The following is a 25,434-nucleotide window of genomic DNA, read 5'->3' on the forward strand; positions in this document are numbered from 1 at the left end:
CCGGTCAATCTCTGCTCCTCTATGCATCATCGAGCGGGCGAAGACGAGCATCAGCGAGGAGGATCAGGAAAGGAACCCGCGACGCTCGGCGTGCTCCTCTGCGTGTAAACCTGAGAATAGTTTCCTACTTGAACCATATCCATACATTTATCTTTCAAAACCATACTTAAACTATACTCATTTGATGTCATTTTCAGCCCAACCAAACCTAAACCCATTATATTTTTCACCCAAACCAATTTAAACCCAATACATAACCTTGGGGTTAAAACCAATACATAACTATGTGTTTGCTTTAATGTATATATAATTGCATAAATTGATAAGTTAACAAGCAAATGAGATAGAAAACGCATAAGTGCATTTACAACAGTTTGAGAACAATCAACACACAGCAAAAGGCAAAAAAAATGACCACGCGTGAATAGCTCATTAACAAGTGTATTAAAACAAAATTACTTAGCCAAAGCACAAGCAAACACTTTCGATTTTCATGTGTTTTTTCCCGTAATACATAATTACACAGTACATTACAACATGCATGTGAATCAAAGATATTCGTTCTCGGTCATCGTTGATTATTGCACATAACCAATGCCTAAAAACCGGTTCGAACCCATAGTTTATAACCGTTTATAACCAAACTTTTAAATCCATAACCAACTATACCCAAACTGGTTTTTTCATATACCCAAACCAAAACCAAACTAAAAAAAGCTCAGCCCAATATAACCTAAACCAGTCAAACTCAAAGTAATAACCGAACCGTTACACCCGATTTTCTAATAACTATTTCCAGGTTTATCTGCGTGGACGGAGACGTCACCGTCCTCCACCGATGAGGTGGTCTGTTGACTCTCCTAGTCTCGTGAAATGAATTACTTAATCATTTTCCTCAAGACAATAACAATAATTAGCCTTCTTTCTTTACACCACCAACTGTCACTAGGAGTATTTCTTATTCCTGTTTCGGTTCAGTAGCGGGCACGGCAGCGGAAGCGCCGACGGGCGATATATGCTGGCCGGGTCGCGCTCTGCACTGCAGCCTCCGCCGCCTCCTTCCGCCACCGAATCCGCAGCAACGTCCTGTCTCCACCGACGACCGAGGTACGGATTACCTAGCGGCCTGCCGTCGGTTAAATTTCCATAGTTTCTGGTATATTTTACTTGTTGGACCGGAGCTATTCTTCGACCGTTCTGTCTTCTTAAGGGGAAGGACTGAACCGAAATACTTGCTGTTGTAGAATTCGAGCATGTAGAGTAATTGGACTCGTGCATACTACAGCTGGTGTTGAGAGGAGCTTACATCATTAGTAGTATGTGAAGAATTTAAGAGCGAACATAGACAGGGGTGGGGGATGAAAAGGTGACTAGTTGCTGGTCAACATAGGCTTACAGCATTTTGTCAAGTTGTAGGGAAAAACTTGCACTGACCATCTTTTTTCCGAGTATTGTTCTGTTCTTTTTGACAAGCAGCCTTCAAGATACCCCCTCCGTTCCTAAATACCAAGTCCTAGAAATTTTAATATAGACTACATATTAAGTAAAATGGATGAATTTACATTCTAAAATATGTTTGTACATGCGTATGTAATCCGTATTGAAATCTCTAAATAGACTTATATTTAGGAATGAAGGGAGTAGTTTCTATTAGGATAATCTAAACGTGTTGGATATGTTGTACTAGTTCGTCCTTAGTCAGTTTAGGCTAATCGTGATTAGGGTGACCGGTGATTAGGCTAGGTGCAGTCTTGGTTTTGTCCGTTTTAGTTTCGTTAGGATTAGTTGTTCGTGTTCATGTTGAGTCCGGTTCGGAGTAGTATACTTGGTCATGTATACATATTGGTTAGAGGCCGAGTCCGGTTTGTGCTCAAGTCCTAGCACGTATAGATTTGGGTTTGTGTTGACGGTGACGGCTTCTGCATTATATATATGCAGCAAGTCTGCCGTGAGTTGAGATAAAAAGAAGAAATAAAAAGAGAGAAAATTAGGGCACGACAAGGGTCCTGGGCTATATGTTTTTGTGTGCGCGTGTTCGTCGTGATTTGATGTGAACGATCCGGTGGGCTAGTTCCAACATTTGGTATCTAGAGCAAGGTCGAGGTGAAGCTGCGCTCGCCCCAGGGAGGCAACCCGACTAGCGTCTCGGGGCAGGCGATATGGTCGTTGGGTGGTGCAGCGACAAGGAGGATCAGGCGATCGTCGTTCGGCGGAGCGACATGGAGGGAGACGACATGCTGTCGTCGGCAAGGCGGTGGAAGATGATCGTTGATGGGGGTGGTGGTGCCGAGGTGCGGTGCTGGAAGATCTCGTCAAGATCGTCATCTGGGAGTTAGAGGCAAGTAGTCGTGCAGGTCTGCACAGTTCGTCGGTCGGTTGTCGTCATCGTGTCGGAGTCGACATGTCCAAGTGCTCATCTCTGTGAGGAGGTGCTGAAGATGAAGCTCATGTCGTCTATGTGTCTCGACGGGAGGTTCAAGTTCAAGTATGTGTGGACGGTAAACCAGTGAAGGTGAGTCTATTCAATGAGGCCACGTCTCTACATGAGGCTGGAGTGGGCGGTGTAGTCCACGGGGTGGTGTTATCCACAAGGGGCCGGTATGTATCTTGCTAGGATGGATGGTCTAGTCCACCGGGTGGTGCATTCCAGAGGATACTAGCGAGGCTGAGTAGTCCAAGGCATATTTAAGGTGATCCGTAAATTCGCCAAGTTAAGATGAGGGAGAGATTGTTGCGGTCAATGAAGCCTATCAATTTAACTTGTCGTGGTGCGAGCAGATGAGTCGATAAGGGATGAATCTTCAACAAGTCGAGATCGGAGATGCGCGGAAGACGATGTCAAGTTTAGATTAGGCGGTGAATGTTAGGATAATCTAAACGTGTTGGATATGTTGTACTAGTTCGTCCTTAGTCAGTTTAGGCTAATCGTGATCAGGGTGACCAGTGATTAGGCTAGGTGTACTACGTTAGGAAGTCTTGGTTTTGTCCGTTTTAGTTTCGTTAGGATTAGTCGTTCGTGTCCATGTTGAATCCGGTTCGGAGTAGTATACTTGGTCATGTATACATATTGGTTAGAGGCCGAGTCCGGTTTGTACTCAAGTCCTAACACGTATAGATTTGGGTTTGTGTTGATCGGTGACGGCTTCTGCATTATATATATGCAGCAAGTCTGCGTGAGTTAAGTACCGTGAGTTGAGATAAAAAGAAGAAATAAAAAAAAATTAGGGCACGACAAGGGTCCTGGGCTATATGTTTTTGTGTGCGCGTGTTCGTCGTGATTTGATGTGAACGATCCGATGAACGATTTCCAACAGTTTCTACAAATGCTATTAGGAAGGATATTATGAGTCTGCACAAAGTCCAAACAAACATGCTGGGAATGCTATCCGTTTCATAATACTTGTCATGATTTTAGTTCAAATATGAACTAAAATCACGGCAAGTATTATCAAACGGAGGGAGTACTTTGCAATTTTTCATAATCAAGTCACCGTCACTACAGACATGTGGGCTGCGGGCAATAAAACATAGTAGGTTACATGTTTTCCCGGTTCTTTGTGCACTGTTCTGTCTTTTGAGCTAACTTAGTTGACATTTGTATTTCATCCCGTGCAGCAGCAGCGGAAGCGGCGGCGTCTTAGGATCTGTCCATGTCCACTAGCAAACTGGGGATGGCATTCAAGAAGGACGATAACTTCGGGGAATGGTACTCTGAGGTGTGTTTCTTGCCTTCATTCACCTGTCAACTTGGTGTTGGTGCAGTCGTGTTTTCTGAATTATTCTTGGTTTAATGTTTATTATCTCCTTTATTAGTTCATTTCTCAAAAAAAAAAAAATTCAAGGATCTGCTGTGCACTAGTTGGATGATTCCAGATACCAAAATTCAAATAATATCCCGTTCTTGCTAGGGGGGGCCTTATCTGAAGCTTTGTTGTTTCTTTGCGCAGGTTGTTGTTAACAGTGAAATTATTGAGTACCATGACATCTCTGGCTGCTATATTTTGAGGCCGTGGGCGATGGAAATTTGGGAATTGCTGAAAGTGAGTTTTATACTATGAAATTCAGTTAATCGAGATGGATTTTTTTTTTAGAAAAGGAGGATATACCCCCAGCCTCTGCATCTGGATGATGCATACAACCATTTTATTAATTATTCACAGAGACCATACAAAGTAATACATCAGTCAGCCTGAAGCCACCGTCTAGGCAACACCTGTTGCTACTCCTATCCCTTGATGAAGGTGTGCTGGATATCCGGGCCAAATACCAAACAAATATCGCACCAAATCCTAACATCTATAGCCGGATGCCCCAGCCCAGCCACCACTGGGACTGGATCCCGTACCGGTCCGACGCACTCTCAGAGGCTGCCTTCATCATCTTCCACCATTCCATCTCCAGAGCTAGAGCAGACGCATCTTCCTTGCTAGGTCTGCCGTCGACGCCACCACGGCGCCAGACAGCGTCACCATCCTGCACGTATTCGTCTGCACGTGCTTGTTGTCGAACCACCGCAGCGCCATGCCGCAGGGATCCACCGCAGGGCTCGCGGTAGAACAAACACCGCTCCTCCTCTTGTCCCATCCACCCAGCACGTACTCCAAAACGATGCCCTCAGGAGGGAAATGACATCGTAAATGCCATCATCGTCCGACTGGTAGATCCAGATCTAGAGTTTCCTCCGGAGCATCACGAGTGTGGTTCCACGACCTGCAACAACGATGCCTCAAGATGGTAACGACGTCCTAGACGCCGCCATCGTCCGCCATGCCCGAGGTCGGCGCGGTTTTCACCGGAAGTCGCGTCCCCCCGATCTCGTGGCTGGATGGAACCGAGGAAGGCTCGTCATGTAGACGAGGCCGCCGTCGGCATGCCGGCAGGGGCCTCCAGCCGCCCCTCACCGATCCTCCTCGCGCCACCGGCCGATCAAGATCAAGCCGTGACGGATCTAGGCAGGACATGCCAGATCCGTAGCCCTCGATGTAGCCCTTGCACGCAGCCGCCGCCCTTGCTGGATGGAGCGTTGCACTGCCACCATCCAACCTCCGACCACGGCCGGCCATGAGGGCCACGAACGCCGCCGCGCAGCAGGGACGCCGCCCTGACTGCCGCCCCCGTCATCCACGCGCGTGACGACCCCTCCGCCTCGCTGGGACTCCGCGGCTACCACCCGCCGTGGCACTAAGGCGCAGGGTCCGCCGCCACCGCGGCCCTAGCCAGCGGCAGCGGCGGCCGGGGAAGGAGAGGAACTCTCTGGCGGCTAGGGTTTCGGGGCCCCTGGCGTCACCCGAGGGGAGGTGACGCGAGGGGTGCGCTACGTCTGTTGGATGTCGCCTCGATGGATTTGATGGATTGTTAGTATTTTCCCTTCTTTGCAATTAAATACAAAGACGCTTTGTTGCAGGTGTTGTAAATGTCATTATCTGTGGTGATGAAAGAAAGGCATCTCTATATATATGTAGAGACTTATTTTGACTGTCATCTGAAGTTGTTTTGTTAAGCATATGCCGTGCCTTCTTTCTTTTTAATTATTATTATGGTGACTATTTGAACTTAATTTGTCCAGTTAAGCTACCGACATTTGATATGCTGAGCTACGATCCCCCTTACGCACTTAGATATGTGATACCATATTTGTTTCAGCATTATGAATACAAGTTTCACTTCTCTCCGTCAGTGTATGGCTGTATTGTATTCAACTTTTGTTGCATCAGCCTCTATTATCAGTACCTTCTGAGTTCTGACTCTGAATTGTTTAGATTTATATTATTAGCAGCACCGGAATCCTCATTGTTGATACTGATATTTTTATTATAGCCCAATTCTTTTTAGTAACTGATACGTAATTTTGTGCAGGAATTCTTTGATGCGGAAATAAAAAAGCTGAAGTTGAAATCTTATTATTTCCCTTTGTTGGTTACTGAGAATGTTGTGCAGAAGAAAAAGGACCACTTTGAGGGCTTTGCTCCTGAGGTGTGCATTTTTCACTCGTCCCATACATTCTGTTCTGTATTTTGCCAGTTAGCATACTGGTTTAGAGTGCTACTCGCATATCCAACATTGGTGTGACTTCATTTGTACGGTTGACAACTGAAAGAAAAAGAATCTACTCCCTCCGTTCCTAAATATTTGTCTTTTTAGAGATTTCACTACGGACTTTATACGGAATGTATATAGACATAAGTTAGAGTGTAAGTTCACTCATTTTATTTCGTATGTAGTCGTTGTTAAATCTTTTAAAAGACAAATATGTAGGAACGGAGGGAGTATATTTTTTAAGGAATAAGAAGAATCTATATGAAATGATGCATAGATGATGCTGGAAAGTTGAAATCGTTAAGGAATAATAAACGGAGGGAGTATATTTTTAAAGACCCTAGATGACTTGGCGGACGGGCCGGACCTATCCCCGGATGACAGGATCCGAAGATACTCCCTCGATGCCGAGCTCATGGACATATTCAGGAGCGAGGAATTGTTCTGGCAACGTCGAGGAGGCCAGAACTGGCTTCTCAAGGGGATGCAAACACCGCGTATTTTCAGGCCATCGCTAACGGACGTAGGCGGAAATGTGTCATCCCTTTCCTCTGGGATGGGGATGCTCTTTTGGAAAACCCAGAAGACATCTCATCCCATATTTACTCCTTCTATAAGGAGCTATTCTCGGCTGTGCCGCGGGGAGGCTCCTCCCTTTGTGAGGACTTCTGGCCACCAGCCGATCAGGTGTCCGACGGGGAGAATGCGGAACTCACTCTCCCGTTCTCATCGGAGGAAGTTGGCCGGGATATCGCTTCTATGAAGGCATGCTCGGCCCGGGGGCCGGACGGCCTCCCGGTGGTTTTTTTCCAGCGATTCTGGGAGACCGTGCGCCCGGTAATCATGCCCATGTTCCATGAATTTTATATAGGCACCCTGGACATGGGCAGGATTAACTTTGGAGTCATTGCTCTCATCCCCAAACTAGTTGGGGCTTCGGATATTCGGCAATTCCGTACTATTACGGTGATTAACGTGCTGGCGCGTATTTTTACGAAAGTCTGCGCCACTCGTTTGTCCCCTATCACCAAACGGATTGCTCACCCCCTCCAGTCCGCATTCCTGAAGGGCCGGAGGATTCATGACGGGATTCTTGCCCTACACGAGATTGTCCACGAGGTGGCATCCAAGGGACTCAAGGGGGTCTTCCTCAAATTGGACTTCCAGAAGGCGTATGACCGTCTTGATTGGTCCTTCTTGAGGTTGGTAATGCAGCGGCGCGGATTTGACGAGAGGTGGTGTTCCTGGATCATGCAACTGGTTCGATCCGGTAGCACCGCGATCAATATCAATGGTGAAGTAGGCCCCTTTTTCCGGGCTTCCGGGGGGGGTCAAGCAAGGAGATCCTATCTCCCCCTTGCTTTTTAATCTCGCTGTTGACGCCCTTGCTGGCATCCGGGATAAGGCAAAGCTAGCCGGGCATATCCAGGGGGTGGTTGGCCACCTCATCCCGGGTGGTGGGGTTTCCCACCTCCAATATGCGGATGACACCATGATCATGGTCTCAGGCTCGGACTCGGACATTGCTAATCTTAAGTTCCTTTTGCTCTGCTTCGAGAAAATGTCTGGACTTAAGATTAACTTTGATAAGAGTGAGGTGGTGGTCCTAGGCTATTCTGAGGCTGAGCAACACAGGATCGCGGACAACCTTAACTGCAAGCTGGCTGCTTTCCCCATCTCGTATTTGGGAATGCCCCTGGCTGAGTCCAGGATTCTGGTTAGTGGGTTTGATCCGCTTGTGGGACGAGTAGCGTCCCGTGCGGAGCCCTGGTGCGGCAGGTTCACATCTAAAGGTAGCAAATCCATTCTCATAAGCTCTAACCTTGCGAGCCTCCCCATGTATATGATGGGGATGTATCTCTTGCCCGAAGGTGTGCACAGCGCCTTTGACAAGGAGCTGGCTAGATTCTTTTGGCAGGCAGGGAATGGTAGACCCAAGTATCACATGGTGAAATGGGCCGACATCTACGTGCCAAAAGACCGAGGGGGCTTGGGCATACCTGCGTCCCGCCGCATGAACGTGGCCCTGATGCTCCGTTGGGTGTGGCGGATCCTGCAGGGTGACGGGTGTTTGTGGCTTCAATTGATTGAGGCCAAGTACCTTCGAGGCAGACCCCTCTTGGCCTGCTCGCTCGCGAATGGATCGCAGTTCTGGAAATCTATCCAGAGCATTAAGCACGAGATTAGGTTGGGTCTGCGGGTCTCGGTAGGCAATGGGTCTGGGACCCAGTTTTGGTTAGATCCCTGGTTGGAGGGGGAGCCTCTACGCTTTCGTTTTCCGAGGCTTTTTGCTATCTGCTCTGACCCTGATGTCCTTGTCTCTGCATCTGCGCTGGAGGACGGATGGCATGTTGCTTTCCGCCGTCCACTTGGGTCTGCTGAGGTCCAGGACTGGGAATTACTACTGACAGTGGTTCCCCTCCCGGTCTCAGCGGTCAGCGATAGTGTTTCTTGGAGTCTTTCTCCCTCGGGAGAATTCACTGTTAGTTCGGCCTACTTGGCGTTGTGTAGGATGCCGGTCCTCCCGTGGTTATCCCCACTCTGGAAGGCACTATTGCCCTTGAAGATTAAGATTTTTGTTTGGCAGCTTCTCCGAGACCGTTTACCTTCTGGGACCGAGGTGCTAAAACGCCATGGTCCGGGTAACGGCATTTGTCCCCCGTGCCACGTCCCGGAGACTGGTTCTCATATTCTGTTCTCTTGCGTCGTGGCACATGCACTGTGGTGCTTTGTACGCGAGGCTCTGGGGCCGGAGTGGGAGGCTTATGACCTTGCAGATTTTCTGCAGGTGCGGGCCACCCAGGTCGGCCGTAAACGCCGACTGTTTTGGCTGGTCTTCGCAGCTATGATGTGGCTCTTTGGACTACTCGCAATAAGATGGTGATTGAGAAGGTGTTTCAGCGGCGTGCATCTGACTCGTTCTTCAAATTCCTTGCCTTCTTGCAGCACTGGCATCCTCTCGTTAGGCCTCGAGACCGGGACCGGCTTCAGCGCTACCTGGACGCGTTGATGGTGGCCGCCCGACGGCTCTCCTCTACCTCGCTTGCTTCTTAGCTTGTCCCTGTGATGGCTTTTTTTGTTTCTTCTCTTTTCTCGGGCTGGATTGTGTTGTTGCCCCAGCGGACCCTTTTTTTTATTTCTTTGTTGGGATATGATGTATGGATTCTGGTCTATGTGCTTTATATATAAAGCTGGGCGAAAGCCTGTTTCGAGAAAGTTGAAATCGTTATTCTTTTTCCTTTTTCCTCCTTTTGGTTTGGACACTGCCCACAAGAAGCGTCTGGTTCTAATAGAAATCCTAAGGAGTACCAGTAAACCAGAACTTTAAGAATCAGTAAAATTTGGTTAAATGGGAGGTAAGTGGACCTGAACTACTCATTTTCATTTGTGAAATTTGGTGCACGAGTCTCATTAAGAAACTCTTTGAGCACCTTATTAATCCTTATGAAGCTCTTGTACCTAGGAAAGGTTGCTGTTGTAAAGACAATTTAAATTCAAGGAGCTCATGTGAAAAGATAATATCCCTTTATAGAAAACCTTGAATGGAATGACTAATGAACAACGTGTCCTATCAACCTGTCAAAACTCCAAACTAGTTTGCTGCTGGCTATGAGGCTTGTTTGCGACACGTGCCACTGCCTCTCAAGCAACTTCCACCAGAGTTCAGTCAGACCAATAAGATTGTAAATCAGTGGCTGCAAGCCTGTGATTGTTGGCAGTTATCATTTCTTTTATAAAATCGAGGGACTTTTAGTCCATCAGTGTTTCATGAAATATGTTATTTCTTTAATTCAATGTGTGTGATAATCCTAATAAGCCGTGCCATATTTTTATTAAGCTTCTGTTTGATGCTTTGTCTATCCCCTTATTGCCCTTTGATCAGTTATGTAATGTAAAAAACATAAGTAAACAATTTGTTTTCCAGGTAGCATGGGTTACTAAAACTGGAAAATCTGAGCTGGAAGCTCCTTTTGCAATCCGCCCCACGAGTGAGGCGGTCATGTATCCATACTTCGCAAGATGGATAAGAAGTCACCGGGACTTACCTTTGAGATGCAACCAGTGGTGCAGTGTTGTTCGGTGGGGGTGTAGCAATCCAATTCCTTTAATAAGGTAGCTCATTGTTTGGTGCCTGGTGGTCTATTACGTTTGTGCACTTCTCGATTCTGCTTATCTTCTGTAGCGCCTGCAAGATTGCCATTTTTTTTTTGCGGGGGCAAGATTGCCATTAGTTATTACTTGTTCCGTCATGTCTGATTACTCATAGGTAATAGCGGATGCAAATTATTCATTTCCATGGAAATGAAATAAATACAGTAGCAAAGTGGCTTCTGAAGATGGTATTAGAAGAGTCAAGGACACCTGTTTCTTTAATCGTAAAATAGCTCTCTATCAAGCACTTTATTGCCAACATTGTGATTTGTTTTCTTGAACTCCAACATTCTGTTTTGTTCCCGAACATATGGAACAAAATGACAAAAGGAAGATTGGTTAATAAGACTCATGCAACTTGGCCTTTCACGAAATTGTTTCAGCCTGGCTACTTTATAATTCCAGCCTTGTGTACATGGTATCTACAACACCCCCGACCGTACTGTTCATTTACGCTAGCAATCTATGCTCATTAACTCGAAAACTATTAATATTTCACAAAAATTCCTTAATGTACTAAAATAATGCAAATTCTATGCACCTTGTGTTTCTGCAAAGGTGCACCAATGATTGCTGCAACCATTTGGCCTTTTTACCCGCATAAAATTCTCTCATCAGCTGCCTGAATTAAACTGGTAGAAACTAAGGTTCTACCGGCCCTCTGCCTTAGGTTATAAGGGTAGGAGGAAGGTTGGAGGAGACGAGGGCGCCGTCTCGGCGTAGGGAGGAGGCGACGGCGAGTAGAGGAGGTGGTGGCTAGGGTTAGGGTTCCGGCTCCTCTGGGAGCCGGGCAATAGAATTGTCTTATTGCTTGATTTCAAAAGAGCTGTTTACATTGGTTTATATAATCTCGATAACTTGGACTCTAAGATAACTAAGATAACTTGGGCTAAGCCCTTAATATTATTAAGATAACTGGACCAGTTTGGCTAACTGGGCCTCTGATCATAACATAAACATTCTGCAATTTTGCTACTCAGGAGCAGCGAATTTCTTTTGCAAGAAGGGCATACAGTTTTTGCAACTAAAGAGGAGGCAGATGAAGAGGTATTAACTACTATCTCTGTCCCTAAATATAAGACTGCTGGTTTAAATATTGGCTAGTCTGAAGCAGCAGCTGACCTGGTTTAGACAGAGGGAGTACTTATTTATGCACTATTCAAATATTGGTTTGTTCTAAACTAACGTTGGTTTACTGGGTTGGTTTTAACCCAACATGAATGAAGCGAACAAATGGCTACTCTGAAGCAGCAGCTGATCTAGTTTACCATATGAAGCTATACGATATGAAACGTCTACTTGCGGATACTGTTTTTTTTATCTCTGTTTCGTAAATTACATCACTGGAAATTTGAAACTCATAACGTCACTCTTTTCATATCTCAAATATAAATTATCTTGTTTTTATATAAGTAAGTTTGCCAATAACTAGTTTCTCAAGTCCTCACGTATCAAAGGCAGACTCGAATGAATGCAATATTGCAGTGTTCATTATAAGGTGCGTTTGATAGAATGATTTTATGCCAACCTACATGTGGAACTTCAATGTTCTCAATTTTACCAGGTTCTCCATATATTGGAACTCTACCGAAGGATATATGAAGAATTTTTAGCAGTTCCAGTGTCCAAAGGGTGGAAAAGTGAGATGGAAAAATTCGCCGGTGGACTTTATACAACCAGTGTTGAGGTGTTTGATATGAGAACTTTGCTACATCTATCTTTCTTAAATCTGTCCTAGTAAGAAGGCAAGCTGTTTCTTATTTTCAGGCCTTCATTCCGAACACTGGCCTTGGTATACAAGGCGCAACTTCAAATTGTCTTGGCCAAAACTTTGCAAAGATATTTGAAATCTTCTTCGAGGATGAGAAGGATCCAGCTCAAAAAAATAATGAGAAGGATAAAAGGTCCTTGGTGTGGCAGAATTCTTGGGCGTACACCACCCGCTCGGTAATTCTTATTTTTTTCTACTTGATATGGGTTTCTTTTTCTTTTCTCTGTTTACCTTTTCTTCTGAATGCTGTTTATGACATACATGCTGTCGATTCTATACATGATAGCTACTTTCTTCTATAAGTATTATGTAAGGTGGGGAATGCTGGTATACATCTGTGTGTATTTTTCACGGCAACTGTTATTGATATTGTAATTAATCCTCAAAACAGGCTTTCGCCCCGCTTTATATATAAAGCATAAGTACCAGTATCCATACAACCACAACCCAACACAGTGATAAACCAAAAGAGCGCTGGGGCAACAGCACAGTCACGCCCAAGGAAAGGAAAAAGAAAACAGAAAATGCCAACAAGGGGCAAGCTAAGCATCATGGGAGCGGGGGGAGAGCCGCCGGGCGGACATCAGCAGCGCGTCCAGGTAGCCCTGAAGCCGGTCGCGGTCTCGGGGCCTAACGGGCGGATGCCAATGCTGCAAGAAGGCAAGGAATTTGAAGAACGAGTCAGATGCATGCCGCTGAAACACCCGCTCAATCACCATCTTATTGCGAGTCATCCAAATAGTCCATGTCAGAGCTGCGAAAACCAGCCAGAACAGTCGGCGCTTACGGCCAGCCTGGGTGGCCCTTACTTTGAAGAAATTCTGCAAGGTTATGGGACTCCCACTCAGGTCCGAGAGTATCACGCACAAAGCACCAAAGGGCTTGAGCCGCAACGCAGGAGAATAGAATGTGAGTTCCAGTCTCCGCGACGTGGCACAGGGGACAAGTGTCGTTACCCGGACCGTGGCGTTTCAGCACCTCGGTCCCTGAAGGCAGGCGGTCACGGAGAAGCTGCCAGACGAAGATCTTAATCTTCAGGGGCAATGGAGCCTTCGAGAGTGGGGATAACCACGGAAGGACCGGCACCCTACACAGAGCCAAATATGTCGAGCTAACGGAGAATTCTCCCAAAGGAGAAAGACCCCAAGACACAGAATCTCTACCCGACGAGACTGGGAGAGGCACCACTTCCTGCAAGACATCCCACTCGTGGACCTCGGCTGGACCGAGGGGGCGGCGGAACGCAACATGCCATCCGTCCTCCTGAGCGAATGTGGAGACAAGGGCGACAGGGTCGCCGCAAATAGCGAAGAGCCTTGGGAATCGCAGGCGTAGCGGTTCTCCATCCAGCCACGGGTCTAGCCAAAATTGGGTCCCAGACCCATTGCCCACCGAGATCCGAAGGCCCAGCCTAATATCATTCTTGATGCCTTGAATAGATTTCCAGAACTGCGACCCAGTCGCGGGAGAGCAGGCCAAGAGGGGTCTACCCTGAAGGTATTTGGCCTCGATCAATTGTAGCCACAGGCTCCCATCTCCCTGTAGAATCCGCCACACCCAGCGCAGCATCAGGGCAACGTTCATGCGGCAGGGTGCAGGTATGCCCAAGCCCCCTCGATCCTTCAGGAAGCAAATATCGGCCCACTTCACCATGTGGTATTTGGGCCTACCATCCCCTGCCTGCCAGAAGAACCTAGCCAGCTCCTTGTCGAAGGAGCTATGCACGCCCTCGGGCAAGATATACATCCCCATCATATACATGGGGAGGCTCGAAGGGTTAGCGGTAATGAGGACGGTCTTTGCTGTCCTTAGACGTGAACCTGCCGCACCAGGGCTCCGCACGGGACGCTACTCGTCCAACCAGCGGATCGAACCCGCTAACCAAGATCCTGGACTCAGCCAGGGGCATCCCCAAATAAGAGATGGGGAGGACAGCCAGCTTGCATTTCAGTTTGTCCGCGGTCCTGTGTTGCTCCTCGTTGGAGTAGCCGAGGACCACAACCTCACTCTTATCAAAGTTAATCTTAAGTCCAGACATTTCCTCGAAGCAGAGCAACAGGAACTTAAGATTAGCAATGTCCAAGTCAGAGCATGCGACCATGATCATGGCGTCATCCGCATATTGAAGATGGGAGACACCACCTCCCAATATGAGCTGGCCAACCACCCCCTAGATATGGCCGGCAAGCTTGGCCTTATCCAAGATGCCAGCGAGGGCGTCAACGGCAAGGTTGAAAAGCAAGGGGGATATAGGGTCCCCTTGCTTTACCCCCCTAGAAGCCTGGAAGAACGGGTCTACGTCACCGTTGGTATTGATCGCCATATTACCAGATCTGACGAGCTGCATGATCCAGGAACACCACCTGTCGCCAAAGCCCCGTCGTTCCATAACCAACCTCAAAAAGGACCAGTCGAGACGGTCATACGCCTTCTGGAAGTCCAGTTTTAGAAAGACCCCCTTGAGCCCCTTGGACGCCACCTCGTGGACAATCTCGTGGAGGGCAAGGATCCCATCATGAATCCGCCTGCCCTTCAGGAATGCGGACTGGAGGGGGTGAGCAATCCGTTCATCCACAGGGGACAAACGAGTAGCGCAGACCTTAGCAAAGATTCGCGCCAACACGTTAATCACCGTGATGGGGCGGAATTGCGGGATGTCCGAAGCCCCAACTACTTTGGGGATGAGAGCAATGACGCCAAAGTTAATCCTGCCCATGTCCAGGGTGCCGATATAGAATTCCTAGAACATGGGCATAATAACCGGGTGCACGGTCTCCCAGAATCTCTGGAAGAAGATAACCGGGAGGCCATCCGGCCCCGGGGCCGAGCACGCCTTCATAGAGGCGATCGCCTGCCCCACCTCCTCCGGGAGAACGGGAGAGTAAGCTCCGCATTCTCCGCGTCGGACACCTGGTCAGCTAGCGGCCAGAAGTCCTCACACAGGGAGGTGCCTCCACGCGGCTCAGCCGAGAACAACTCCTTATAGAAGGAGTAAATATGGGATGAGATGTCCTCTGGGCTTTCCAAGAGGGCATCCCCATCCCAGAGGAAAGGAATGGCGCATTTCCGCCTACGGCCATTAGCGATGGCCTGGAAGTAAGCGGTGTTCGCATCACCCTTCAGGAGCCAGTTCTGGCCCCCTCGACGCTGCCAGAACAGTTCCCCCTTCTTGAAGATGTCCATGAGCGAGGTATCGAGGGAGTTTCTCCGGATCGAGTCGTCCGGGGACAGGCCCGATCCATCGGCCAAGTCATCCAGCGCCTTAAGCTGACCCAGCAGGGCCCCTTTACGGGCCCGGAGTTCAGCGCCTAGGTTTGCACCTCAGCCCTTCATAGACTGGCGAGCCACCTTAGCACAGTGGTGCCAAACATCCACCGCACAGAAGACACGCGGCATGGAGGAGGCCGCAAGGCGACAGCGGTCGCGAACCCATTCGCAGAAACCAGGTTGCTCTAGCCAGAATGTATCAAAGCGGAAGCGACGGGATCTAGGAGGGTACCCATCCACCGTCGAGAAAATCAGGGGGGTATGGTCGGAGCCAATCCGCGTGACCGCCTTAAGCCCACAAAGAGGGAACATCACTTCCCATTGGGCTGACACAAAGACCCGATCCAAGACACTCCGGATGGGGTCCACCTGTTTATTTGACCACGTGAACCTAGCCCCTACGCGGGCTATCTCACGGAGCGCCAGGTCCGCAATGCAATCATTGAAGAGACGCATTCGGGGTCGATCAACATTTAGCGAGCTTTTATCAGAAGCCCACCTAATGAGGTTAAAATCGCCGGCCACCACCACCGGGGTGGTGCACCTCTCCACCTTGTTTTTCAACTCGGCGAGGAAGTCTGCCGATCGGCTATGGTCCGGCGGACCATAGACGATAATCACCTCCCAGCTGAGGTGAACTCGTCGGTCAGTGACGACCATGCTAACAAAAAACTCCCCACGGTCCATGTCCTCAACCGAGAACGCATCCTCCCTAGCACCGAGAAGGATGCCCCCAGAGTGGCCCGTCGCAGGGAGCCACTGCCAGGCAAAATGGTGACGGGACAACCGCTGGAGCTCGAGCATGCTAAAATCCTGGTGAATCGTTTCCTGAAGTCCCACAATGCCAATCTCTTCCTGATGCAAATAATCGATGAGTTGCTGCCGGCGGCCAGTGAGGCCGAAGCCACTAATGTTCCAACATAGGAGCTTCATTTAATAACCTCGTCTGGATACCTAGGCCCCGCCAGCAGGGCCGAACTAGCCCGCCCGTCAATCACGGGACGGGGGAGATCCTTTGGCGGGCGACCCCGGCGTCCCCGAGCAGAGGGGCTCCGGGGGTCACCAGGCCGAGGGAAGCAGATCTCGGAGCCGACCCACGAACCCCACGGCGGGTCTCGGTGGGGTTGAGACGGGTAGGAGGGCGTTCCCTGGGCTCCCGGACAGGAGGGAGCCCATCCATGGGCGCCACGATCCCACCTACTACCGGAGGTGCACCACCATCCCTGGTCTCTCTATGACCAGGTACGGAGTGCACCGAGGTGGAAGGTTGTGCCCACGCAGCGAATGCACGAGCTTCTGCCAACGCCCCCTCAAACCTCTCCTTGGCGCACAAGGCAGAGATCTGATCTAGAGGGGGGCCTTTCTCCCCTTGGAACACAATACCACTATCCGAGGCCACAACAGCCAAATGGGGTACCATCTCGCGAGTAAGCACAAAAAAAATGAGAACCAGAAGGAGAGGCAGGGAGGGGGGGGGGACGTATCCGGGAACAAGTCACGGGCCGCCAGCTCAGGGATCGTCGGGATGCGGCCATCCTGAAGGATCCGGGACTGGCTGATCCGCGCATTCTGCCGCGCAGCCACCACGGGGGAGGGGCCCTCCCGTGGCCTGGAGCGGGGCGCGGGGGGGGGGGGACTCCAAGAGCCAGCCGGGGTCGACGACCGGGGGGGGGGGGGGGGCTGGTCCGGGGACCCCAAGACTGGGGAAGGGGGGGACCCCAGTGAGCGCGAGTAGCAGACCACCCCGGGCGAGCGCGGGGATGAGGCTGGGCACACCTCCATGCCTACAGTCACCTCCTCCTCGGCGGCGGCCACTGGCCTGTCAGAAACAGGGGGAGGCAGCCCAGTGTCTACCGCAGACAGCGGCACCAGCGCCTCCACTGGCTTATCCCCTACGTGACCCGTTGGACCAGCGGCCGAGGTGGCGGGGATCCACCCAGCATCAGACGGCTCGGGTTGAGCCCCTCCAGCAGTATCATCCCCCTCAGAAGACGAGCCCTCCTCCGAGGAGCCCCCCTCGTCGTCGAGCCCCCCGTCGCCAGGCTCCGGATCATCAGGGTCCAAACCCAAAGGGTCCACCGGAGCTGGGGACTCAAGCTCAAAGGTGAGGCGCCTACCTTTGGAGCCAAAGTAGAAGACCAAGGACAGACCATCGATCTCAGCAGGAGCCGGGCAGAGGATCTCAATGCGTGCGGGGCCATCGTCCTCGAAAGATGCCAGGTCAGCGGTGATCAGCTTGCCCACCAGCTCGGAGATGGCTTTCAGGATGTGAGTGAGTTCGCCACCCCGCGGAGCCGCACTGCCTCCCCTCGGGAGGCCATAGACGAGGACCCACACCTTCTCCAAAGGCGACACGGGGTCAGGTTCCGCTGTCGCCGCCTTGACGGAAATCATGAACTTGTTGATGGGACATCGGATGAAGTCGTGGGAGCAGACCCGGAGGACCTTGGCCGAGGTGAAAGGGACCGAGAAGACGAGGGGGGCCGTCTCCGTCACCTCCCAGATCAGCCGAGATCACCAACCCGGCTGGAGTGGCCTGCTCGGGTGCCAGGGTGACAGTCGCCAGGTGTGGCCGAGCTACCTCCTCCTCAATCTCGGCATCAACGAAGTAGAAGCTCCCCCTCTCAGTACCATACCCAAGGTAGGCCAGAGTCGTGGGGCATCGTGGAGGGGCCTCACACTCCGAGCGGTAGTGTCCTGCGCACCTGCAGTTGATGCACATCGTATCCTCACGAGAGCGCTGGCGACTACCCCGAGCCGGTGGGTCCGGAGCCTCCTGCTCAAGAACCCCCAGCGGGACCGGGCAACCATCACCCGCCGGGGTAGCACCAGCCGCCTTCTTCTTCTTCGACTTCTTCTTCTTCTTCGCCAGAGACGGGGCGGCCGGGGGAGCAGCAGGCGGGAGCATCGGGGACGCGCGTCTAGAGGGCCCGTCATCCCGGCGCCAGTCCGCACCGTCCGCCCGGGAGGAACGCCGGTCTGAGCGGCGGTCATCAGCACCACACCACAGAGGTGGGCCGCCCCGCCGATCCTCCCGGTGGTGGTCCTGGCGATCCCGCCGCCAGGCCGGCGCCGAGGACTGGGGAGCAGGTGGTCGAGCCAGCGTGTCGCCTGGGGCAAGCTCGTCTCGGGACCAGGGAGCCGGAGGCGGCCGTGCCACCAACTCGGCACGCAGAGCAGCTTCCCTGTCAACGTCAGGAGGGCTCAGGCACGCAGCCTCCCGGCGGCGGACGTCCCCCGGCGAGCCCGACAGGGGCAAGCGGGGGTCCCTCTCGGGGTCCCGAGGTGGCGGAGGGCGGCGCAGGGAGGTGCCAGCGTAGTACTCTAGCAACCTCCGCGTCCGGTCAGAGCCACCACGCCTGGAGCGCGACGGGACGGCTTCGGCAACCTCGGCCAAGGCAGGACCACGGGCAGAAGGTGCGAGTCGGGGTCGCTGGTCAACCGGGGAAGCCCTCTTTGGCCGGGGCTGCCCATCACCAGCAAGGCGAGCCATGAGGACCTCCTTGTAGGAGCGAACCGGAGGAGGAGAGGAGAGCCTTGGCACCGTCCTGGAGCAGCCGTAGTAGGCAGCCGTGGGGCCGGCGGTGGGGGAACCGGGCGGCCGGGGCGAGGAGACAGTAGGCCGCGGGCCGACCGACCGAGGGGGAGCCGCACGAACCAGTGGGAACTGCACGGGAGCACGTTGCTGGCCGAAGCTACGAGCGGGAACAACGGGCACGACGCGAGGAGGACGCAGGGACTCGCGCGACGGGAGCGGGAGGAGAGATGGCGACGCACGGGGGGAATGGGGGTGGGAAACCCTATTTCCCCTCGCCCTCCCTGGTAAGCCGAACGGGCAATGGGCCGCGTCACACCCCTGGCCCAGAGACTTGGTGGGCCAAGGCCCAGCGCCGGTTGACCACCGCCAAGACCCGCAAAGCTTGGCGGGCCGCGCCAGCCACCTCAGCACCCGAGAAAGGCCGTGATTGGGTCCGCGGCGGCCCAACCGGGGGGCTGGCGGCCCGCTCACCCGGCAGACGGCCCGCCCGGCTAGGGCACACGGGAGGGGGCACCCTCGGGGGGACACCCGTCGCCGGCACAGGCGCCGCCGCCGCCCGAGGCAGCAGGGGGCCAGCGCCTGGCCGGTCTACGCGAGCACCAGTCCCGGCGGCCACCACGGGGGATAACCCGTGCGGCGCGCCAGGCCGGGCTGAGGCGGAACGGGGGTGGACCGCCGGGAGGGAGCCCCTCAGCTGGAACGCAGGGGACCACCGGCGCAGCTCCTTCCCAGGCCGCCGATGGGCTGGGCGCGCCGCGGAGAGGAAGACCCCGAGTTGCGGCGGAGCCAGGGAGACAGGGAGCTCAATCCTACCCTCGCCGTCGGACCGTGCCGTCGGGTCCTCGTCGTCGCACTCATCAGCCCAGTCGGCCCAGCTCCGCGCCGCGCGTGGGAAACAGAGAGACGGCCCCCAGCTGCCGGGGAGGCCGCCGCCGGCGAAGGGGACCAGACAGTTCTGCACAGTTCTGTGTAATGGTAGCTAATAGTTAGTGTTCTGTTTTATTTTCCCGTCAAAGTTGAGAATTTTGGTGCTAATTCAGCGGGTTGTCAATAACCATGTTGTAATTTTGGCAATATTGTGGGGTGTTGTATATTTTGTGGGAAAATGTACTGCATTGTACATTGTTTTGTGTCTGAAATATCCCATCTGAATGTTCCACCTAAATTATGTTCACATATCTAATATGCAGCACTTATGATCTTCTTGCAGATTGGTGTGATGGTGATGACGCATGGCGACGACAAGGGCTTAGTGCTACCACCAAGGGTGGCGCCTATCCAGGTCATCATTATTCCTGATCTGTTAGAGGACACGGACACGACGGCTATTAATGGAGCATGCGAGACGATTGTATGCACTCTAAACCAAGCTGGGATTCGCGCAGACCTGGATGCTCGCGAGAACTACTATCTGGAATGGAAATATTCTCACTGGGAAATGAAAGGTGTTCCCCTGAGAATCGAGATAGATCTGAAAGATCTGGCAAACAAGCAGGTACCCGGAATTGTCAGCAATCGGTTTTTTTACAGAGTTTACAAGGATTTACTTGTAATCTTCTTGCGTTTAACTTGTCATCATGTCAACATAACTTTTTTCTTTTCTTTTCAGGTGCGCGTCGTCCGGCGAGACAAAGGTGCAAAGGTTGATATTCGTTCGACTGATTTGGTTGAGCATGTAAAGGTGTTACTGGCTGAGATTCAAGATATCTTGTTTGAAACAGCCAAGGAGAAGAGAGATGCTTGCATTGAAGTCATCTCCACTTGGGACGAATTCACAGCAGCTTTGAATGACAAGAAGCTGATCCTGGCTCCATGGTGTGATGAAGAGGTAGGTGAAGGCCCTCTCCACATATATTATGTTTTGCACCGTTGTAATAATAGGCTTTTGATCATCATGTGTTTATTATACAATTTCTTGCCTTCGGTGCAGGAGGTTGAGAAGGACGTGAGAGCTCGGACCGAGGGCGCCGATCTCGGCTCCGCCAAAACATTGTGTACTCCATTCGATCAGCCAGATCTTATGGAAGGTATGGTATCGGATTTCCTAATATTTCAGTGCATGTGGACTAGTACGTTTTAGGTTTGTGTTTTGCTGATGTTCGTGGCTCTGATCATCTGCGCTGAAATTTCAGGAACTGTGTGCTTTGCTTGTGGAAAGCCCGCCAAGACCTGGTCGTTTTGGGGCCGCAGCTATTGATTGAATCTTCTCCGTGTGTGCGTTCATACCGCCTGCCACGCTGCGGTTTTTGTCTTTACATGCCGTTTTGGAGAATCCATTAATTTTGATAGAAGGGAAATATACTTTGGTTGTTGGTTGTATATACATGTTATATAAGAGATTTTTTTAATAATTAATTAGAAAATCAAAATACTTTTAAAGTATTTTTAGATTAAACTTGACTTTGTTTGCACTAGTATATAAATTTTCACGAAAAAAGTAAACATTGACTATTAGGCAAAAAAAGTATTTGCTATTATAGGTCACTATCCACACTATTTGAACCGAAAATTTGTCTTTTTTAAAAAGAAGTAAAAGTATAATTTTATTTTTGTGGAATTTTTCTTACAAATACAATGAAAGGTCAAGTTTATTTCAAAAATATTTTCAGATTTTTTTGAGTTTTTATTGAATTGCTATTTTTTTTGCTTATAGAATGTATATACATTCAGTTTCCCAAAGTTCCCCTCCTTTGATAGACATGCAATGTTGAATTTGAAAGTCATTGGCTTGGTTGTTGCAAAGATCACACACACACATATTTGGCATGCGGTGTTGCTTACTACTAAAGGCTAACGCGCGCTTCGCCGCGCCGTTCTTTATTTATGGGATCAACTCTTTTTTATATGTTGGCTTGGGTTTAAATTATGTTATGATGTTTTTTCTTTCATCGATAAATAGTGTTGGCCTGCTATTGAAGACAATATTGATCCAAGAGAAGAGTGAAGTTGTTAGCTGCATGGTTAGGAGTCCTTCCATGTTTCGGTGTTAGTGTCAGCCTATGATGGTGTTGGAAATATGCCCTAGAGGTAATAATAAAATGGTTATTATCATATTTCTTTGTTCATGATAATTGTCTATTGTTCATGCTATAATTGTATTAACAGGAATCAGTAATACATGTGTGAATACATAGATCACAATGTGTCCCTAGCAAGCCTCTAGTTGGCTAGCTCGTTGATCAATAGATGATCATGGTTTCCTGATCATGGGCATTGGATGTCATTGATAACGGGATCACATCATTGGGAGAATGATGTGATGGACAAGACCCAATCCTAAGCGTAACACTAGATCGTATTGTTCGTATGCTAAAGCTTTTCCAATGTCAAGTATCTTTTCCTTCGAGCGTGAGATTGTGCAACTCCCGGATACCGTAGGAGTGCTTTGGGTGTATCAAACGTCACAACGTAACTGGGTGACTATAAAGATGCACTACGGGTATCTCCGAAAGTGTTTGTTGGGTTGGTACGAATCGAGATCGGCATTTGTCACTCCGTGTGACGGAGAGGTATATCTGGGCTCACTCAGTAGAACATCATCATGAGCTCAATGTGACTAAGGAGTTAGTCACACGATGACGTGCTACAGAACGAGTAAAGAGACTTACCGGTAACGAGATTGAACAAGGTATAGGTATACCGACGATCGAATCTTGGGCAAGTTCTATACCGACAGACAAAGGGAATTGTATACGGGATTGATTGAATCCTTGACATCGTGGTTCATCCGATGAGATCATCTTGGAGCAAGTGGGAGCCACCATGGGTATCCAGACCCTGCTGATGGTTATTGGCCGGAGAGGTGTCTCGGTCATGTCTGCATGTCTCCCGAACCCGTAAGGTCTACACACTTAAGGTTCGATGACGCTAGGGTTATAGGGAATTGTTATACGAGGTTATCGAAAGTTGTTCGGAGTCCCGGATGAGATCCCGGACGTCACGAGGAGCTCCGGAATGGTCCGGAGGTAAAGATTGATATATAGGACGGATGGTTTTGGACACCGGAAGTGTTTCGCGCGTCGCCGGTAACGTACCGGGACCATCGGAACTGGCCCCGGGGGTCCACCGGAAGGAGGCCACGACCCCGGGAGGCTAGATGGGCCAAGTGCGGGAGGGAACCAGCCCCTAGGTGGGCTGGTGCGCCCCCACACTCAGCCCATGGCGCAAGAAGAGGGGAGAGGGGAGGGAACCCAAGCGCAGGTGGGCCTAAGGCCCACCAGAAGGGTGCGCCACCCCTCCTCCCCTCCTGGCCGCCGCACCTCCCCCCATCTAGGGCTGCCGCCCCTCCCAGGAGAGGGAATCCCTTAAGGGGGCGCAGCCCCTCCCTCCCCCTATATATAGTGGGCACTTTGGGCTGTTGGAGACACCAATCTTCCTTTCCCTCGGCGCAGCCCTGCTCTTCCTCCTCATCCTCTCTGTCGATCCTTGGCGAAGACCTGCTGGGAGACCTCGTCTCTCCATCGACACCACGCCGTCGTGCTGCCGGAGATCTTCCCCAACCTCTCCATCCTCCTTGCTGGATCAAGGTGCGGGAGACGTCACCGGGCTGCACGTGTGTTGAACGCGGAGGTGCCGTGGTTCGGCACTAGATCGGAATCACACCGCGATCTGAATCGAGTACGACTCCATCAACCGCGTTCTAGCAACGCTTCCTCTTAGCGATCTTCAAAGGTATTAAGATGCACTCACCCCTCTCTCGTTGCTGGTCTCTCCATAGTAAGATCTGAATATGCGTAGGAAAATTTTGAATTTATGCTACGTTACCCAACAGTGGCATCCGAGCCAGGTTTTCTATGCGTAGATTCTATGCACGAGTAGAACACAAAAGGTTGTGGGCGATGACTTGTCAATTGCTTGCCTCTACTAGTCTTATTCTTTTCCGGCGGCATTGTGGGATGAAGCGGCCCGGACCGACCTTACACGTACGCTTACGTGAAACTGGTTCCACCGAAAGACATGCACACCGTGCATAAAGGTGGCTAGCGGGTGTCTGTCTCTCCCACTCTAGTCGGATTGGATTTGATGAAAAGGGTCCTTACGAAGGGTAAATAGCTTTGGCATATCATCGTTGTGGCTGTCACGTAGGTAAGAAGGCGTTCTTGCTAGAAACCCAAATCAACCACGTAAAACTTGCAACAACAATTAGAGGACGTCTAACTTGTTTTTGCAGGCTTTGACATGTGATGTGATATGGCCAAAGTTGTGATGTTGCATGTATGATGTATGAGATGATCATGTTATTGTAATAGGTTTCACGACTTGCATGTCGATGAGTATGACAACCGGTAGGAGGCATAGGAGTTGTCTTAATTTATTGTATGAGATGCAACGCCATGTGCTTACTACTTTTACTTCATTGCTAACGGCTAGCTATAGTAGTAGTGATAGTAGTAGTTGGCGTGACGACTTCACGGAGACACGATGATGGAGATCATGATGTCACGCTGGTGACAATGATGATCATGCGATGCCTGAAGATGAAGATCGAAAGAGCAAAGATGATAATGGCCATATCATGTCACTATATGATTGCATTGTGATGTTTATCATGTTTTTCATCTTATTGCTTAGAACGACAGTAGCATAATAATATGATCCCTCTTAAAATTTCGAGAACATATTCCCCTAAGTGTGCACCGTTGCGAAGGATCGTTGTCTCGAAGCACCACGTGATGATCGGGTGTGATAGATTCTAACGTTCGCATACAACGGGTGTAAGCCAGATTTACACACGCGAAACACCTAGGTTGACTCGACGAGCTTAGCATGTACATACATGACCTCGAATACAAGAGATCGAAAGGTCGAACATGAGTCGTATGGTTGAATACGATCAGCATGAAGTTGCTCACCATGGTGACTAGTCCGTCTCACGTGATGATCGGACACAGGTTAGTCAATATGGATCATGTATCACTTGGATGACTAGAGGGATGTCGATTTAAGTGGGAGTTCATACTTAATTTGATTAAGTGAACTTAATTGTCATGAACTTAGTCTAAAAGTTGTCTTTATAAATATTGTAGATGGCCAACGTCAACCTCAATTTCAACGCATTCCTAGAGAAAAACAAGCTGAAAGATGATGGTAGCAACTATGCGGACTGGGTTCGCAACTTGAAGCTCATCCTTGAAGCAGCTAAAAAGGCTTATGTCCTTGATGCGCCGCTAGGTGACCCTCCTGCTCCCGCAGCAGCCCAGGACATTCTGAACGTCTGGCAAACGCGGAGTGATGACTACTCTCTGGTTAGGTGTGGCATGTTATACAGTTTAGAAACGGGGCTCCAAAGGCGTTTTGAGCAACACGGTGCATATGAGATGTTTCAAGAGCTGAAGCTAGTTTTCCAAGCTCATGCCCGTGTCGAGAGATATGAAGTCTCCGACAAGTTCTTTAGTTGTAAGATGGAGGAGAACAGTTCTGTTAGTGAGCACATACTCAAAATGTCTGGGTTACACGGTCGTCTGACTTCACTTGGAGCCGAACTTCCGGATGATGCTATAATTGACAGAATCCTCCAGTCTCTCCCACCAAGCTAGAAAGGTTTTGTGTTGAACTACAACATGTAAGGGATGGAGAAGACCATTCCCGAGTTGTACTCGATGCTCAAGTCTGCAGAAGTAGAAATCAAGAAAGAACATCAAGTGTTGATGGTCAACAAGACCACTAGTTT

General features: G+C 50.3%; 1 protein-coding gene across 2 annotated transcripts; it reads left to right on the forward strand.

Moving 5' to 3' along the window:
- Positions 1–951: 951 nt before the first annotated feature.
- On the forward strand, positions 952–21,116 carry LOC123410237 (proline--tRNA ligase, cytoplasmic-like). 2 transcript variants are annotated; one of them, XM_045103145.1, is made up of 12 exons: positions 952–1,107; positions 3,616–3,716; positions 3,948–4,040; positions 5,857–5,973; positions 9,962–10,149; positions 11,169–11,235; positions 11,753–11,875; positions 11,956–12,135; positions 19,975–20,259; positions 20,374–20,592; positions 20,695–20,791; positions 20,897–21,116. In XM_045103145.1, the coding sequence occupies exons 2-12, from the start codon at positions 3,651–3,653 to the stop codon at positions 20,959–20,961; spliced, it is 1,500 nt and encodes a 499-aa protein (XP_044959080.1). In that variant the 5' UTR covers positions 952–1,107; positions 3,616–3,650; the 3' UTR covers positions 20,962–21,116. The 2 variants fall into 2 exon arrangements, with proteins under 2 accessions (XP_044959080.1, XP_044959082.1); XM_045103147.1 differs by having other exon boundaries at positions 3,619–3,716.
- The last annotated feature ends 4,318 nt before the right edge of the window (positions 21,117–25,434 follow it).

This window comes from Hordeum vulgare, chromosome 7H (assembly GCF_904849725.1).
Source record: "Hordeum vulgare subsp. vulgare chromosome 7H, MorexV3_pseudomolecules_assembly, whole genome shotgun sequence".
NCBI classification, from domain to species: Eukaryota; Viridiplantae; Streptophyta; class Magnoliopsida; order Poales; family Poaceae; genus Hordeum; species Hordeum vulgare.

Excerpts from the sequence above, each read along its gene's own strand:
- LOC123410237 (XM_045103145.1), top strand. The coding sequence starts at position 3,651 with ATGTCCACTAGCAAACTGGGGATGGCATTCAAGAAGGACGATAACTTC. Across the intron at positions 5,974-9,961 it reads TTGAGGGCTTTGCTCCTGAG|GTAGCATGGGTTACTAAAAC; the intron begins GTGTGCATTTTT and ends TTTGTTTTCCAG. Across the intron at positions 20,260-20,373 it reads AAGATCTGGCAAACAAGCAG|GTGCGCGTCGTCCGGCGAGA; the intron begins GTACCCGGAATT and ends TTTTCTTTTCAG.